Raw genomic sequence first — 18855 nt, 5'->3', positions numbered from 1 at the left:
AAAAAGTCATTGTTAGTGGACTATACGCACGAAAAGAGAAATGGCCATGCATGCAGCTGCTACACTTTTTGCCCTTAGAATTCAACTGAGTCGATGTCATATGGAGCGGCAATATAATGAACACATTACACATACCAGATCTACATAAACCGTGTTTTAAGATGTCGATTCAAGTCAGGTTAACCAGAGAGATTAAACGTAAACATATAACACGTTAAGTGTTTACTTTTAGTATTTTGATACACATAACACACGTTAGACCATTTCAGAGAATCTCATGATTTTACGTACCACGGTACGACCATTCCCATTTGAGGAATGACACACTAATTTCCTCATTAACGAGGAACGAGCTGATAGACGACAAGATAATAATAGTCGTCCGTCGTCGTATGGGAGACCTCGCGTGGTTGGTTTCCAAATTGATACTTTATGAACAGTGTAGGAAGGCCCATTACTACGAACGGTCCACATATAAGCTCATTTGACAATTCATAATTTACCTTATTAATCGTAATTTGGTGAATTATACGGGTACGTTAACCTTACAACTAAAAGTAAAAAAAAAATGAAAATAAAGATTTTAATTGCCACAGTGCATCAATTGATCATAATTCTTTCTCCACGGAAAAAACGATCACCAATCCACAGAATACACCAGGTCCATAGGCTACTGCAGCTGCTACCCAGTTGAAAGTTTTTTCCTCCTTCTCTGACAACTCCTCGGGTTGTTGTGCTGATGTCGGATTTGGGTCAAGGCTTTCTCCACAAATTTCTTCCAGACCGTAGAGTTTTGGGTTGTCCAAGAATGAAGAACATTTCTGCCTTTGAAATTGTGTGCCTCGTGGCACTGGACCTTGAAGAAGGTTATGAGAGAAGTTCATGTAAGACAAAAAGGAGAGTTTACCAAGATCTTGAGGGATTTGACCTGAAAACTTGTTACGGGATAGGTCTAATGCCTCGAGACTAGTCAAATTCGCCAAGAATCGTGGGATATCGCTTGAGAATGCGTTACCGGACAAGTTGAGAAGTCGTAACTCTTTCAGAACGCTTATAGATTGAGGGATTTGACCATAAAGTTTATTTCCAGAAAAATCAATGGCTCTGAAGTCTTGTCGGATCCGCTCAAAGCTCATTTCTACTCCTTTGTTCACTATCTCCATCGACTGGTAGATAAGAGAAAAAGTCGGAAGACTTGCCATGTACTCGCCGTCTCCTTCGGTTAGGTTGGTCATTTCACGCCAGTTGGAAAAATAGTGAGGTGGGAGAGATCCAGTGAAGTCATTGTGTGATATATCGATGACCCTTAAACTCTGAAACCCAATGGACATGTGGTCATGATACAACGGCCCATAGAACTTGTTTGATCTGAAGATAAGAACATTTAGAAATGGTAGAGATCCCAGCCATGATGGAAACTTGTCCTTGATTTTGTTGCTTTCCACATTCACAAATTGAAGAGCTTTGCAATTTATCAAGGACTTGGGAAAATTTCCCTCCAGCTGGTTGCCACTAACGTCCAATGTTTGTAACTTGGTAGCATTGGCAAATATATCTGGAAGAGTCCCACTGAAGTTGTTGTTCCGAAGAGTTAGCTCGGTAAGAGAAACAGTGAGATTCCTTAAATATGTAGGAATCGAGCCGCTGAAAAGATTGTTGGACAAGTCTAGAAGACGTAACCATTTAAGGTTGCATATCCAACGAGGGAACGGTCCACGGAACGAGTTTGAACTCAGATCCAACCCTTTGATTAATGTTTCTTCTTGTGAAGGGTTTTCAAAACTGCTGAAAGAATTGTGAGATAGCGTGATTCCCGTTAGTCTCCATACCCAACTTGGTACTTCACCTTCCAACTTGTTGTTGGAAAGACGAAGAAAATCAAGGTTGGTCAACTTCGAAAGAGACTTAGGGATTGGCCCTGTTAAATTGTTGTTGCTAAGGTGTAACAATGCGAGGTTGAGAAACTTAGATATGAAGTCAGGGATTGGGCCATCGAATTGGTTACTATCAAGGTTTAGAGCCCAGAGCTTAGATGTTGAAGATGTATTCATAAACTCTACAGGTCCCGAGAATTGGTTTTGTTTTAAGATAACTGATCGCAACAAAGGAAGCAAGAACAGAGATTTAGGAAAAGGCCCGTGAAACGAGTTTGAACCGACATCAAAGTACCTCAAATTATGGAATCCACTCATGTCCGTTGGTAGCGTGGATGTGAAGTTATTATAAGCTAGGTTTAGATAGTGAAGCTTCGTTAAGTTGGCCAAAGAAATATGAATCTTGCCACTTAAAGTGTTTAAGTCAAGTGACATGACTCTTAGCTCGTTCATGTTTCCTATGGAAACAGGAACTTCACCTACCAAACCATTATTGGAAAGTTCGAGACTTACGAGACTAGAAAGGTTTCCAAAAGAAGAAGGAATCTCTCCTACGAGACCGTTATAGGCAAGACTAAGGTTTCTTAGATTGTGTAGGTTGCCTACAGAATCAGGAATCTTACCTACAAATGTATTCCAAGAAAGGTCAAGAAATGTGAGACGAGAAAGGTTACCTAAAGAAGAAGGAATCTCTCCTTGTAGAAAGCAATTACTAAGGTTTAGGTGGCGAAGAGATTGGAGTCTGAAAAGGCTACTATTGGTTTTTAAAGAGCGGTTGAGAGATGTGTAGAGGTCGAGTGATATCACCTGCCCTGATTTATCATCGCAGCTGACACCCTTCCAAAAACAGCAATCAGTGCTCTTGTTCCACCAACTTCTCCATGTATCATTACTTGTCTCCGACTCATCCATTGGAAACTCGTCTCTGAATCCCAAAAGAGCATCTCTCTGGTCGTGTGGGCAGAAGTGAACTGTAGGAGAAGCAAGAGTGTGGATTAGGAGGGAGAAACAGATGGTGATCATAATACTAGTAAAGCAATAACAATGTCTTAGAATCACCATTTTTTCTTTTTGATGTTTGTGTTGTCGCAAGTTATGTATTCTTTCATTGGCTCTCTTTAAAAAGAAGAGAGACTCGTTAGTGGATTTTAAGTTGATTTCGTCAAAATCTTCAACTCTGCTTTATCATCAATGTTAATGAGTTGTGTCACCTGTCTCAAAGTTTTACACGTAAAACATTGACTCATTCAAAATATTATCTCTTTAATTCAAGTCTTGAAAGCTTAGCCAAAATTCCTTTTCCTATATAATATATACCATCGTTCTTTACAGATACTATTCCTAAAGATGGCTAGATAATTTCCATCTAATAAAAATTAGCCTCTTAATCACCCAAAAGTTATATAAAGGGCCGGGAACATACACTGAATTCGGCATAACCAAGCTATGGCCTGTGGCCTGTGGGATAAGATAATCGTCGTTGTAACGTAAATTGACTCAAAAAAATTGATTGCATATGAAGACCCATTAATACGAATGGCCTACATATATGTCCTCATTAAAATCCTTGATACAAATAGATTCGCATCTATCTATAGTAATAAAGAAAGAAAGAGTCAAATGGTTATATTCTGATCCATCATAATCCCAACTGATTTAGCTATATATTTTTTTTGGAAAATTGGAAATAAGAGACATGTTTTCAAATCTTTGTCCATATATACCTTTTTCTAAAAGTTTGGTGAAATAGGTTTTTTGAAAATTTAAATACACTTATACCCTCTAATATAGAAAATTCTAATAAAAATTACTGTTTATTGTTTTAAAAATCATAATAAAAAGGGAAAAAAACTAAGTTTATAATTGTAAAATCTACAATAGCTTAGTGGAAAATAAATTTAAGATGTACAAGTTAAAAACCAAAAAATTTATACATTCACAAATTCAAAAAAAAAATTATGTTTCTCAAAAATTATGTCATATAGTATAACCATTATAACAAATTTAAGATAAATTTTAAAAATAACTTAAAATTTTTATAAATAAATAGTTAATATTCCCAAATATCATAACAAAATAACAATCTTATCAACATCTTTTTTTTAAAGTTTGGTGAATTAAGATTTAATATAGATTAAAATCCATTTATAGCCTCAAAGTATAATTAAGCTAATTTAAATAAAACTATTTTATGTATTATTTTAAACAAGGCCAAAAGAAATAAAAATCAAACCGTTAATTATTGAAAAATACAATAATACATAAAAATAAAAACCATAAATAAAAAGCTAACCCTCGACGGGTTGTTTTAAGAGAAATCAGAAAGAAAAAGACTAAAAACGTTAATAATGTTTGAATCATATATATTCTGAAAGATCTGTAGAGAATCTGAATCTTATATTCGATTATAACTAATTTATTGACGTTCCTAATTATCTGATTTTGTTTCCATACTTATTTAACTGAATATTTTTCAAAATATATATTCAAAAATATTTTAGGATATATATTCTACATTTTTCAGAACGTGTAGTAAATCGTATGATACATATTCCGAATTTTGCAGAACATAGAATAATTTTAGAATATGTATTCTGAATTTCGTAAAACATATAAAATTTTGTATTCTGAAATTTTTGGAACATGTTTTCAGTTCTAAAATTCGTAAAACATGTACAAAATAGTAGAATGGACAATCTAAATGTTTCAGAACATAAGTATACGTAATCTAATCTCTATATTAGTAAAAGAGAATTACAAAAATGAAATGGGCAGATCAATTAAAAAAATTACTCAAAATTACCCGATTCGGAATACATGGATACTTAGATTATTGGATCTTAATTTGGGTATGGATATAACCCATTAATAAATAATTTCGAAAATATTTAAAATAAATATTTCAGTATTTTAGGAAACTTATTAAATAGAAATGATACAGTTCTATATTTTATGAAACTATCTCTATATTAGTAAAAGAGAAGTAAAAAATAGAATACGGGTCGGGTGAAAATTAAAAAGTTAACCCGATTTCAACAATTGAATACTTCAAAAGTGGATATTAAATTGGGTTTGGATACATACATCGGATACTTTCCATATCTAATTTTAGGATTGTATTATTTACATAACTAATTAGAGGATTTCCAAATATTTCTCTAACTAATTTAATATAATCTATTAAAATAATTATTATTCTTCTTTCACTTTTATTTGATCTTATTTTTAATTTATGATATTATACTATATAATATAAATATTTAATAATAATTTAACTTTTTTTGCATATACTGCAATTTGAATTTTTTGAAACAGACATATAATACTCAACTACACTCGGTTAAATATTTTGGACAATGGTTTAAAATCATTATAAGTATGACCAATATTAAAACCATTGTTACATGAGCATATTTAAAAATTTTAAAAGTTTCAAAATATTATGATTAGGAGGTTCAAATATATATAAACTTTAGAATTTATAATATTAAATTTTTTTATGACATAAATGTAATTTGGAGACATAATTTTAATTGATAAAATATATTATATATCAAACTATTTAAAATTTATATTGTTGACGGGTATTTTGTTAAATCACAATTATAATGATAAAGCGAGTTATTAATAATGTTTTTTACAAAATGGATTATGTTACGGGTTGGTCCTTCAAAAAAATTATTGTAAATATGTAATTTTACATATATTCCTACTTCTACTACAAAATGGTCAAAATGAATATTTTATCGACAAATATTATTTCGTGCTGTTAAATTTTCACCGTGTTTTTAATTGTATCAAAACTCAATATATAATTATTTACTCACTTTTTCCTTTATTATTTTATTTAAACTTATTATACAAATATATGATTCACCGTAATCGACTGGATTGCAATAAAATTAAAATGTAACATATTATAATCCGTTAATGGTTATATATATATATATATATATATAAATATTTCCTACGCGCTGTAGCGCGGGTCCGAACCTAGTTTTTTTAGAAATAAGAAAACGTTTTCTAAACTTTTTAGAACAAAAATCATCTATGTGAAAAACTATTATTTTTTAAAAAAGTTCAAAAGTATTTTCTTCAAATATAATTTATAGTGACTTATTTACATTATTTGATAATTTTCAACTTTAAAAACCCCTTAAAATTTGATTTATATGTTAGTAGGGGTAGTTTAGTTAAGATTGACAATTTCCAAAAAAGGTATATATGGACAAAGGTTTGAAAATATAATATGTCTCTTTTTTCCAATTTTCCCTATTTTTTTCACTGGAAAACAATCATTTTATCATTAAAGCCTTATAAGTTATAACAAAAAAAAAAAAAATTATTGCTTAATTTTGAAATCTCTTCTTCTCCTATTATTCAATCTCATGCAATTATAATATTTGAGTCCTATTACTAGCTTACTCTAGGGACATCGAATGATTACAGTTAGTTACTAATAAGTAATATAATCTCCAAATTATGCTTTGATCACGCGTCTGTTTAATCCGTGGTAAATTTATATTATCCATGCATGATGATAATCATTCTGTTAACTCAATACTATTATAATGTCAGAAGATCAATGACATCGAGCAGACACGTTGTCCCCTTTTTCATTCGCTTTTGTTATTACACACACACACACTAAAAAAGAAGAATGTCCCAGAAATAAAGCAAATAAAGAGGGATGCAGTAATAGAAGAGTAGTCTTTTAATCAAAAACATGCATGCATAAAAACAGGAACAACAAATAAGAAAGTGGGGATTAAGGCATAAATTTCGTATCCAATTACATTAAACACAAATTAATTCTTGATTAAGTCCCAAAGACTCGGCGCCGTTATCTTGGCGCCATTCACGCTTCTCCCTTTAATCTTCTTTTTCTTAAAAAAGATTCACAACCCCTTAAACCCTAACCTAATTTAACTACTATAAACTACCTAACTTATATACAGTCCCCATACATGTATGAACACATTACTATATATATTTAATTCAAACTTGGAACTACCCATTTCAATTTTTTAAGTAGTAGTAGTTGCTTGCTATATCCTAGTAACTAGTACAAAAAGGGCATTATACCTTTTATTCAGTAATGATTTAAGGAGTAAGTGAGTAACACCATTTTCTTTGTTGTTGGTATGATTAAAGTAAAACTTAATATGAAGACGGTATATAACTTACTGTTACTATTTTCACATTTGAAATTTAAGATTTGCTCAACGTATTAAATCCTACAACTAGATTTGGTTCCATAAGAAATAACAAATGTATAAATATGTATATATCAAGCAATTTATGAACGCTTTTTTTAGTTATATCACAAATCTCCTCGTCTTTGATAGAAACTATAAAGTCCCTCTTTTGCTGTTTAACTTTAGCATTTGGTCTTTGACCATAACAGTATTGTTTTCAAGAAGACGCAAAGTCGTTATGTGCGTTTATATTTCTCTCTTTCGTTTCATTCATGTGTCTACTTTGAGCCAAATGCTACTTCTTCGGAAATGGGAGAGACTGTTACGACTTTCTTGCTTCCCAATGCCCTAATGGCAAAACCTTGTTTATTCCATTTTTCAACACTAAGAAAAGAAAAAAAACAAATAGGAATTTTTAGGGATAAACAAAGGTAAAGAAGAAGACTCAAAGTTTAACAATAGACAGAAAAGAGAAAAAAAGGATTTGGTTAAGCAAAACTAAGTTAAGGAGTATTCTATAAATTGGTAAAAAAAAAAGAGGATTTAGATTGGAGAAATTAAGGTTACTACTTTGTTAAGGATTATTCTATAAATTAGTAAAAAAAAGAGGATTTAGATTGGAGAAATTAAGGTTACTACTTTGTTAAGGATTATTCTATAAAATTAGTAAAAAAAAGAGGATTTAGATTGGAGAAATTAAGGTTACTACTTTGTTAAGGATTATTCTATAAATTAGTAAAAAAAAGAGGATTTAGATTGGAGAAATTAAGGTTACAACTTTGTTTAGGAGCACGTTGATTACCAAAAAAGCCATATTTATCGCTTCTATCAGCGCCGGATCCTTCTCTCTCTCCTATCTCCCCCTTTCTGTGTATATATATATATATATGTGGACCTTCAAGTAATAGATTCATACCTCACAACCTCAAAAGCAGTTTAGTTCTGTGTCCTTTGGAAAATGACTTCTCCTTTCTTCTTTCTTTTCCTTTTCTCATTTCTTCTCACAGGCAATGTTGATGCCAACCCAAATTATAGAGAAGCTCTCTCCAAGTCATTGCTCTTCTTCCAAGGTCAGCGATCCGGTCGCCTTCCTAGAGGCCAACAACTCTCATGGAGGGCTAGCTCTGGCCTTTCCGATGGCTCCTCCGCTCATGTATGTACACACCCTAAACAAGTTATAGACAATATCTTTCTTAAAAGCATTGATAGCTAAATTTTACGCAACTTGCAGGTGGACTTAACTGGCGGGTACTATGACGCAGGCGATAACGTTAAGTTCAATTTCCCAATGGCGTTTACCACCACAATGCTCTCATGGAGCACACTGGAATATGGTAAGCGGATGGGTCCTGAGCTGCAAAATGCACGTGTGAACATCCGTTGGGCCACAGATTATCTGCTGAAATGTGCAAGAGCCACTCCCGGGAAGCTCTATGTTGGGGTAGGAGATCCTAATGTTGATCACAAATGCTGGGAACGGCCTGAGGACATGGATACACCTCGCACAGTTTACTCTGTATCCCCTTCTAACCCCGGTTCTGATGTCGCAGCTGAAACAGCAGCAGCTCTAGCTGCAGCTTCTATGGTTTTCAGAAAAGTTGATTCTAAGTATTCACGTTTACTGCTGGCAACAGCTAAAAACGTTATGCAGTTTGCCATTCAGTACAGGGGAGCTTATAGTGATTCCCTCTCCTCGTCCGTCTGTCCTTTCTACTGCTCCTACTCTGGTTACAAGGTGTGCTTTCATATGGTTTATTTCTCAACAAATCAGTGCAACTAAACCCCTCTTACTACATTATAGGATCCTCAATGTGAATTTTATGATGACAGGACGAGCTAATGTGGGGTGCGTCCTGGCTGCTGACAGCAACCAATAACCCGTATTACGCGAACTTCATAAAATCTTTAGGAGGTGGAGATCAGCCTGACATCTTCAGCTGGGACAATAAATATGCTGGTGCCTATGTTCTTCTGTCACGGGTTTGTCTCGCTACTGATAAATAATCATACTTTAGCATCAGACTATCTGACTCACTAATCCAAAAAACAAAATCTGTTACTTTTGGCAGCGAGCATTACTCAACAAAGACAGCAACTTTGAGCAATTCAAGCAAGCAGCTGAGAATTTCATGTGCCAAATCCTTCCAGATTCTCCTTCCTCATCTACCCAATACACTCAAGGTGATCTAATTCACTATATTCAATGCCTGATAACAAAAACCCTCTTCATGTATACTAATACCACGTTTACTAACTACAGGAGGATTAATGTACAAGTTACCTCAAAGCAATCTGCAATACGTAACCTCCATAACATTCTTGCTTACGACTTACGCCAAATACATGAAAGCCACAAAACACACATTCAACTGCGGAAGCTCGGTTATCGTCCCAAACGCCTTGATAAGCCTATCAAAGCGACAAGTTGATTACATACTCGGAGAGAACCCAATCAAAATGTCGTACATGGTTGGATTCGGATCCAATTTCCCAAAAAGAATCCACCACAGAGCATCTTCGCTTCCTTCCCACTCACTTCATTCCCGATCCTTAGGATGCAATGGCGGATTCCAATCATTCTACACTCAAAACCCTAACCCGAACATTCTCACAGGAGCAATCGTAGGAGGTCCGAATCAAAACGATGGGTATCCAGATCAGAGAGACGATTATAGCCACTCTGAACCGGCGACTTACATAAACGCCGCCTTCGTCGGACCTTTGGCGTACTTCGCCTCCGGTAGACCGGCTTGAAACTGAATCCGCCACCGTCGTGCATTTTTCTCCGATGTCTGTAGTGTTTCCTTTTGTTTGTTTCCTGTTTTAGTTAAAGATCCGTTGGCCCAAGCCTAACGTGAAAAAGTTAGTAAGGTATTGTAAAACTCTTAAATGGGCTTAAGACCCAATATTAATGGACCCCCGAAGAAATATTTATCTTGGTCTTATTTCGAGAAATGTTTGGTAATAGCATGAGCATGAAAGAACCAAAAAGAGTTAAAGAGTATTTACACGATCAACGATGTCATCAATATAAATAAAACAGTATCAGTATGTTAACAATTTCAACTTTTCAAAATATGCTACTTTATCCCACAACCCATCTGAGCTCTAATTGAATCCTGTAAGTTCTGCATAGTCATCTTTAACAAATATTTCATAGATGACGTGATAAGCAAGGTTCATGATGCACACACGTAAAAGATGAAAATATATATTATAGTGTCGTGTAAAGAGTGAAAATGTAAAAGAGGTCGGCCAAGGTGGGAGGTCGACGCAGATGAATACGCCAGGTGTCGGATGAGAAGGGAGCAATCGAAGCTGTCTCTTTCTCTTACTCTCTTTACGCCACGTCGTCGTTTGGTTAACATTATATTGGACTCATTGCCTCGTTTTCTTTCTCTATCGTTTCACTAGTTTCCTATTTTGATATTTTTTTTCGAATACAAATTGTATCTGATTTTCAAATTTATTATTATTGTACCAAAGCATTTCTGTGGCTACTTGATATGACGACAAAGAAAGTAATAACTTTTCAAACATGCTACGTACTGACTAGTGACTATATATACGAGAACTCATTGTTTGTTGATTTGAAATTGGAATACAAACAAATTTCTACAAGACCATCAAATTATTGAAAGTATAACTTAAGTATTAAGTAAATATTGGTAAAGGTATTTGGACAATGGGGATACCGTACTTAGGAAATTAATTAGTAATTAAATTCCTAAGCAATATATGGTAAGAGGCTGCCATAGGTTATTTGCTGGTTTTGAAAGTTTTAATCGTAAGATTATGAGATTGTTTAACTTTGTCAAAGTTGGGATACCTAATTACCAATCTAAACTTAGCATATATGTTTAGTACTAGCATCACATGTCTTGTTATAACATGTTACATGTGTCTAATTTCTAAAACACGTACACGCTAGGGCTTGAAACGTCGAAATGTCTTTGATTATCCCACTTAGGTTGAAATCTGACATATAACATTTACAATTTTGTGTAGCCATCGATTGATCTACTATATTCAGTCAGATGTGGCCGTTAGTACCCGTCGGTCTGGTATGTACATGTATCATATTTTTCCTTGTTTAGTGCATCGCAAATTCACGCTTATAAATTTATAATTGTGTTCTTATTTGTTAATGGCCTCAAATCTTTTTCTAACTGGTCAAACAAATACTAATATTTATTAGCCTACATAATTCTCATATTTATTTTGTGTTTACATAAAAAAAAACTGTATATAAAAATTATAAGTATATGTTTAGGTTAAATTATTTGGGATCTACGGTTCTTATTCTTTGAAGAACATCAATAGAATTGACATTTAACGAATTAAAGTAGAGAATGATTCATCCACAAGAAATGAATGAAACTTTGTCTCCATGCCCTCATGGCTTATGATATTTGTGACCGACGTCTAGCTGTGTAAGTCGTGATCTATAATTATTCGAAGCAAATCAATATACATCTAAAAGAAAATTATTCATGCGTGGGTAAACAAATTAAATACGATAATTCCAAAACAGCTGCAGGCAAACGCGTAAAAAAGAACGTTATTTTCTATTTATTTTAGACTAAAAAATTACTCCTTGGTTAAAATTAGAAAACTACGTATTTATTTCATAGTATAAATTAGACTTATTTTAGTTTGTGTTATTATTATTTTTTTGGTATAAGGTTAAGTTATTTGTGTTATCTTTTGTTTCAGTACAAACATATTTATAGAATTTTTATGAATACTTTTAAGGTTAAAATTTTGAAATCCATATAACGGTTGATTCATAATGACTGTATTGATTAGAAAACTTCGAGTGTGTGCTAATTCTTAATCGACCAACATGAAGTAATTAAGACATTAAAATAATAAGCCACAGAGCTGAGTGGGTAAAAAGTCAAAATATTACGGGACAAATGCATTCTTAATGTAAAAATGTTCGATCTATTTTTTAAACAACAAGTTAAGAAGACTCCTATGATTTTAAAGTAATTTGAAACAAAGGTTTTGCGAGACAATGATTACTCGTCTTCGTAGGAAGAAACTGAATGAGTGGGAAACTGTAATATATTAGTATATGTTGTAAAATTTAGTTTCTCTCGAGGTATATAATAATTTAAATACGATAGAAATATATTTGGCCAATACAATACCAGAGTGGCTATAATAATAACTACATCCATGTCCATAACCCCACCAATGAATTGGCAATAATACTTGGTAATACACATTTGTGTAGATCCAAAAAAAATTACTATATGAAAAAACTTTTTTTTTTTTTTTGATAATAATCTCACCCGTTTGGAAACTATGTAAATTTATATCCATTTTTAAAAAAAGTAAAAAGTGAAAAATAAAAGATAGGAAATCTAATTACAAATAGTCAAACTTAAAGGTGAATGAACTTTACAGCTAAGCACATGATTTGGATTAGAAGGTAAGGTAAACTAATATATTAAGGAAACGAATTTAAAAAGAAAATAGAAAAACATTAATTCCTAAATTCAAAAATTATTGACCGGTACTCTCTCTCTCTCTCTCTCTCTCTCTCTCTCTCATTCATAATGTGTATATTTTACATATTTGCTGTTCTCTCACAACACACACACACCCATCTCTCCATTGTCTCTTTAGCAGATCAAGTTCTGTCTCGGCTCTACACAGATTCTTCCGCGGTTTTTCAATTATTTGAAAGTCTCTTTTTTTTTTTACTCTTCACCTCTCTTCTTTTTTTAACACCAGAACCATAACAACGGTTAAATAAATAAAAAATTGTAATTTGCCTCCGAGCTCTATAAATCCCGTGAAAAAAGTGGCAGAGGTTGAGGTGCGTTTCATCGATTGTGATGCAGAGACGAGGTATATCGTCGGAATTTCTTTTACCGGGGTTTATTAGATCGGATACTCATCGGAGACGGCGGCGTTGATAAGGGTTTTTTACGACGCGAAGAAGCTTCTCGAATCTTCTTCCTTCGGTGTCGTTTGTCTTCTTCAACCAATCTCCGATTCCTTTCTCAGGTAATTCTTACTTTCTTTTGTTATAATCTTCAATTTCGTATTCGTAATTGGATCTGGAATTCAATAGTTCCCCTGTTTTTGTATTCTGGGTCACCTGAAAGGACAAGTTTTTGTTTTTATTCGTGCTGCTCTGAATCATGTGTTCTATTTTTTTTTAGCTTGTTTGTATAAAATCATTTTTTTTCTTGTTTAGTTTATGGTTATGAATCTGATGTGCATCCTTATGAACAGGTGTGAACAGTACATTTAGTTTTTGTTTGGTGGTGATCTGATCTTGGTTGGATGTGAAATGCAAAGATCACGGAGAGCTCTTCTGGTTAGAAGAAGAGTTTCTGAGACTACTTCTAATGGAAGGACTCGTTTCTACAAAGTTTCTTTGTCTCTTGTTTTTCTCATATGGGGACTTGTCTTCTTATCTACATTGTGGATCAGTCATGTTGATGGTGACAAAGGTAACTTTTTGAGCTCCTGATTTCGATGAACATATACTCCTTGTCTCCTAATTAAGTGTATCTAACGTTTACTCTTGCGTGTTTGCAGGTAGGTCTTTAGTGGATTCAGTTGAAAAAGGTGAACCAGATGATGATAAGGCAGATGAGACAGCTGAGTCTGTTGATGCCCCATCACTAGAGTATGCCTCTGTTCATTTGAGTCCCGATGTTAATATAGCCACAGCCGAAGAAATCAAAAGCTCAGTAACCATTTTGAAGCAAAGAAAAGTCGACAACACAACTGTTATCGCAAGAAACGTTACAGAAAGCAAAGGCAATGAGTTTGTGAAGCAAAGTGAGAGTGGTAATTATACAGGTCCAGGGAATGATACTGAGACGAGTGCTTCGAAGCTTGATCAGCTATCTCGTGCTGTCCCGCTTGGCCTTGATGAGTTCAAGAGCAGAGCATCCAATTCTAGAGACAAAGCTTTGTCCGGCCAAGTCAGCGGTGTGATTCACAGGATGGAACCTGGTGGCAAAGAATACAACTATGCAGCTGCTTCAAAAGGTGCAAAGGTCTTATCTTCTAACAAAGAAGCAAAAGGAGCTTCAAGCATCATAAGCCGGGACAAAGACAAGTATCTCCGAAACCCGTGTTCTACCGAGGAGAAATTCGTTGTCATAGAACTTTCAGAAGAAACGTTGGTGAACACAATCAAGATTGCAAATTTCGAGCATTACTCTTCCAATCTCAAGGATTTTGAGATCCTTGGCACCTTGGTTTATCCTACTGATACCTGGGTTCATCTAGGGAACTTCACGGCTTTAAACATGAAGCACGAGCAGAACTTTACACTCGCGGATCCTCAATGGGTGAGATATCTAAAGCTAAACTTCCTAAGCCACTACGGTTCAGAATTCTACTGCACCTTGAGTTTACTAGAAGTCTACGGAGTGGATGCTGTGGAGCGAATGCTGGAGGATTTGATATCTATCCAAGACAAAAACATACTGAGACCCCAAGAAGGAGACACTGAGCAGAAAGAGAAGAAGCCAGTACAAGCAACAGAGTCCTCTGAAAGCAATGAAGACAGGACTAAACAGAAGGAGAAGGAACAAGAAACCTCACCAGAGGTTGTTGTTGTGAAAGCTGAAGTATTAACTGAGAGAAAAAAGCTGCCAGATCCGGTGGAAGAGATAAAACATCAACCAGGAAGCAGAATGCCAGGGGACACAGTCCTGAAGATATTGATGCAGAAAATACGGTCACTGGACGTGAGCTTATCCGTGCTTGAGAGTTACTTGGAGGAGCGGAGCTCGAGTTATGGGAAGATATTCAAGGAGATGGACCTTGAGGCGAGCAAGAGAGAGAAGGAGGTGGAGACTATGAGACTGGAGGTAGGAGGAATGAAGGAGAGGGAAGAGAGTACGAAGAAGGAAGCGATGGAGATGAGAGAGTGGCGGAGGAGAGTGGAGACAGAGCTTGAGAAGGCAGAGAATGAGAAGGAGAAAGTGAATGAGAGGTTAGAGCAAGTATTGGAAAGAATGGAGTGGATGGAGAAGAAAGGTGTGGTTGTGTTCACAATCTGTGTCGGGTTTGGGGCTATAGCAGTTGTAGCCGTGGTGCTCGGTAAGGGGATATGTCGAGCAGAGACGCCAGGTGGCTTGGCTTGGCTTCTGTTATTGATAAGCTCAACATTCATTATGTTCATTTTGTCCCTATGATGAGAGAAGAGTTCTCAATTTTGGTCTTTCTTTTTGCTTTCTAGTATTACTGTAGAGTTAGTATGAGTCTTTATACCCCAATAAAACAATGTAGAAGATATCTTTATGCTGTGTCCATAAGATTTAATACAAGAGTTTTGTTCGATTCAATGGAAGAAGATTAGTATTGTTGCCTTGAAATTCCGGTTTCTTCAACACTCTTTACAAATTTTGTAGTTTCCGTTACTAAAAACCGTAATCCCTGGAAGGTCTCATCAATTTACTATTCTGGACCGGTTTAGTAAAACGGTTTGATGAAATTACAGTGTAAGAGACACGTGGCACGCTCAGAAGCGAAGCGAAAAACCGAAAACAAAAAGGAGGGTTTATGTGAGAGACGACGACACTGGTCTGGTTTGGTTCGAATCCCGCGGTGGTAAAGCGACACTACAGGCGAACAGAATGTTCAAGAAGGCCGTGGAGGCTAAGTCTCACCAGCGTCTCTCCGGCGCTGACCGGAAAAAACTCCGCCGCACCGTCCGAAATAGGCTTCCGCTTCTAACCGATGAACTCCTCGACGTGATTCTTCCTCCCAAGGTCTGATTTCTCTTTTTTTTTTTTTCCTCAGTTTTTGGTATCGTTGTTGTCTGGATAGAGTACTAGGAATTTTTGATTCGTGTCATCTGATTGATTCTCGAATTGATTGCATCGGATTCTGCAACGGTTTGATGCGGTTCACTGTTGCTTACTTTTGCTTGTTTTGTCTAGGTCGAGATAACTCTTTCCAAGTTTCAGAATCGAGTTCATGTCTATAGTATTGAAGGTGGATGTCCCATGTTTTTCGATATCGATGGAAGAGGGACTGAGATATTCCCCACAGGTTTGCACTTTCCAGATATATATGGAAAATGATAAAACCTTAAGAGACACATATGACTGTTGATTAATACCAGTTCAATTTGATTAACTGTATTTTGTTCCTTCTTGTGTTGCAGTTTTTGCTCTCTGGGAGGCTCCTGAAATGTTACCTTCCTTTATGTTGAAAGGAGGTGAAGTTTCACGGTATGTTTTAGGTGGTGCAGATTTGATGTTCCCAGGTATTTTGATCCCTCCCCAAGGCTATCCTTCTTTCTCCGCCGGAGAAATATGGGCTGTCAAAGTTCCTGGAAATCAGGCACCTATTGCGGTGAGTCTCCTTATATTTGCTAACCGATATAATTTTTCTTAACAAAACTGAAGCTTGTGTCTTGAGTAACATCATGGTTATACATGTTTTTGAAGGTTGGTTGTACCACAATGAGTAGTGAAGAAGCCCTTAAAGCAGGTTTGCATGGGAAGGCTTTACGGATAACTCATTATTACCGTGACTTCCTTTGGTACATGAGATGCTGGCAACAGCTTGCTTTTTGTTTGCTTCTTTTTGTTATATTTGAAGGAATTCAGTTTCTTAAATGCGGAAGGCTTGTTTCACAGGGAGTCTGCTGAAGGGCACTATGTTCCAAATGCTGGTTTTATGGAGAATGTTGTCATGGAGGACCCATCTTACCTTGCTTCTGGTTCAGTTGAAGAAATCACAGACTCTTCAGCTGGTCCTCAGACAGGCACAGAACTTGAAGATGAATCTGGTGATGTGAATAATATTGGGCCCTCAACCTCTGTTACGGATTCTAAGAATGACACTGAAGAACATGTGGTTGGGAGCATGAATGAGCTGAACTTAACAGATGACGTTTCTGCTAATGAAGCAAATACCGACAAGCAGAATATTTTCTCTCCTGAGGAGGTAGATGCCCTTCTTGACCAATGCCTTTTGCAAGCATTGCATACAACATTAAAGGAGAAGGACCTTCCCATCCCAGGAAGCACTCTGTGGTAAGAACACCATTCAAATATTTTAGTTACATGGAAATCCAACTATATTCTGGTTTTGGGTTGGTGTCGTACCTACTATTGTATGCAATCCCGCTTTACCTTGTTGCCTTATGATTGGGTTGCTTTATTGTCCTCTGAAGCTCTGTTCTTGTTTGTGTTACTCTTGACTCCGTCAATGACAAGCTATACACCTGGAATTGTCTGTTTTCCTTCTCCTTTCCAAGTTTGGCTTACAAATGTTTTCCTGTGAGTGGTACAGGGCAAATCATGTGTTACCTTGTAGGCCTTCTGGTCTCACACTTGACATTAAGAAGTCTTCCCATAAAAAGCTGTCAAAGTGGCTGCAATCTAAAGCGTCTACTGGAATGGTCAGTTTTCTTACTAATTTCCCTTGTCTTATGGTAATTTTTTGGCTTCATTTTATATTCTGATATAACACTAGTGTTAGTAGTTGTTCGGTTTAACTACAAAAACCTACTGGTTTCTCAATTTAGGAAACTATTAGTATCAAGTGTTGTAAGCTGTATCTCCTTAAAAGTATGTAACACATTGGCATTTACAAATCTTTACCCTGATATACTCATAATTGTTAGTAGATTTGCTTTGGTGTCTTGATTGGCAACTACACTCTGTCACAATCTTTGAAATATATGCGCAGATATCTGTTAAAGAAGACAAGCATAAGAAGGAGATTGTATTGATTTCAGTCAACCGCAGCCACCCAGATTACAAATCCTTCAAGCCAGAGAAAAAGAAAGCGGAAGTCTCTGAGTCTCCTGGAGAGCGTTCCACATTGCAAGCTCAGTCAGAGAAAATGCTTGAAATCATAGAGGTCTATAAACCAAGCATACACAACAGTGGAATATTTGCATCAGTTGGGGAAGACAAAGGAAATCTGTACACAGCTTCTGAAGCCACTGATGTTGTGTTCAGATACATCGAGAAGGAAAATCTGGTAAAGCCAATAAACAAGTCAATGGTGGTGTTGGATGCGATACTATGTGATGCATTGTTCAAAGGAGCTATCAAAAAGGGATCTGCATATCCGTCAGAGATTCACAAAAAGGATGTTGGGTCGACGTTTGTAGGTAGAATGCAGCCTCATCACGTAGTGATGAGAGGAGGCGGTGAACCTGTGGTTCGTAAAGGAGCTATAAAGCCGGTTCAGATAATGACAGAACGAAGACAAGGTAACAAAAAGGTGACCAAGGTGACAGGGATGGAGACGTTCTTGATAGACCCAGACTCGTTTGGATCAGAACTGCAGAAGAAGTTTGCTTGCAGTACTTCAGTTGGGGAACTTCCAGGTACGTTTAAAATCTATTTCCTTTTTGTTCTGTGTAAGTGAATAAACTATTTGAGAGATGATTGTTTTGTGTGTTGCTTTCAGGTAAGAAAGGTTACGAGGTTCTTATTCAAGGAGGTGTGATTGATAATCTTGCGAAATATCTGGTGGAACACTATGGAGTTCCAAAGAGATACATTGAAATTCTTGATAAGACTAGGAAGTGACTTTTTTTTCTTTGGTGTTTAAACTTCTAATTTTATATTATGGATTTACATTACTGACTCTTTAAGTTTAAGATATGAAACAAATGAGAATAAAAGTGTTCTTTTTAATCAAAGTTTTCATTTGTATATCTAACAAAATCACAAAGTAAAAAAAGAAGAAATCTATTGATGTCAGATTGTGAGATGTTCATTAAATTACTTCCAAATAATAACAAGTTTGATGCAACTCAAAAGACACGAGTT

The 18855-nt window shown here is 35.6% G+C and overlaps 4 protein-coding genes across 5 annotated transcripts; 3 read left to right on the top strand and 1 right to left on the bottom strand.

Annotated features, from left to right (window-relative positions):
• Positions 1-537: 537 nt before the first annotated feature.
• LOC111832005 (receptor-like protein 12) lies at positions 538-2982 on the bottom strand. Of its 2 annotated transcripts, XM_023788033.1 has the most exons (2): positions 2934-2982; positions 538-2845 (listed from the first exon to the last, which is right to left on the bottom strand). In XM_023788033.1, exon 2 carries the CDS (start codon positions 2784-2786, stop codon positions 609-611), a length of 2178 nt encoding a protein of 725 aa, XP_023643801.1. In that variant the 5' UTR covers positions 2787-2845; positions 2934-2982; the 3' UTR covers positions 538-608. The 2 variants fall into 2 exon arrangements, with proteins under 2 accessions (XP_023643801.1, XP_023643800.1); XM_023788032.1 differs by having other exon boundaries at positions 538-2966.
• Positions 2983-7615: 4633 nt separating this feature from the next.
• LOC17895453 (endoglucanase 9) lies at positions 7616-10002 on the top strand. The gene is made up of 6 exons (XM_006301509.2): positions 7616-7703; positions 7843-8225; positions 8304-8807; positions 8903-9052; positions 9142-9253; positions 9333-10002. Exons 2-6 carry the CDS (start codon positions 8031-8033, stop codon positions 9824-9826), a joined length of 1455 nt encoding a protein of 484 aa, XP_006301571.1. The 5' UTR covers positions 7616-7703; positions 7843-8030; the 3' UTR covers positions 9827-10002.
• Positions 10003-12676: 2674 nt separating this feature from the next.
• On the top strand, positions 12677-15399 carry LOC17894554 (SUN domain-containing protein 4). Its single transcript, XM_006301981.2, has 3 exons — positions 12677-13093; positions 13325-13545; positions 13634-15399. Exons 2-3 carry the CDS (start codon positions 13383-13385, stop codon positions 15247-15249), a joined length of 1779 nt encoding a protein of 592 aa, XP_006302043.1. The 5' UTR covers positions 12677-13093; positions 13325-13382; the 3' UTR covers positions 15250-15399.
• A 233-nt stretch (positions 15400-15632) lies between these two features.
• On the top strand, positions 15633-18725 carry LOC17894128 (eukaryotic translation initiation factor 2D). Its single transcript, XM_006300808.2, has 8 exons — positions 15633-15825; positions 15997-16108; positions 16224-16414; positions 16510-16604; positions 16702-17100; positions 17360-17468; positions 17759-18407; positions 18491-18725. Exons 1-8 carry the CDS (start codon positions 15691-15693, stop codon positions 18610-18612), a joined length of 1812 nt encoding a protein of 603 aa, XP_006300870.2. The 5' UTR covers positions 15633-15690; the 3' UTR covers positions 18613-18725.
• The last annotated feature ends 130 nt before the right edge of the window (positions 18726-18855 follow it).

The sequence above is a fragment of the Capsella rubella genome, unplaced genomic scaffold (assembly GCF_000375325.1).
Source record: "Capsella rubella cultivar Monte Gargano unplaced genomic scaffold, Caprub1_0 scaffold_2, whole genome shotgun sequence".
In the NCBI taxonomy this organism is placed as follows: Eukaryota; Viridiplantae; Streptophyta; class Magnoliopsida; order Brassicales; family Brassicaceae; genus Capsella; species Capsella rubella.
This window is presented reverse-complemented; position numbering and strand designations above follow the sequence as displayed.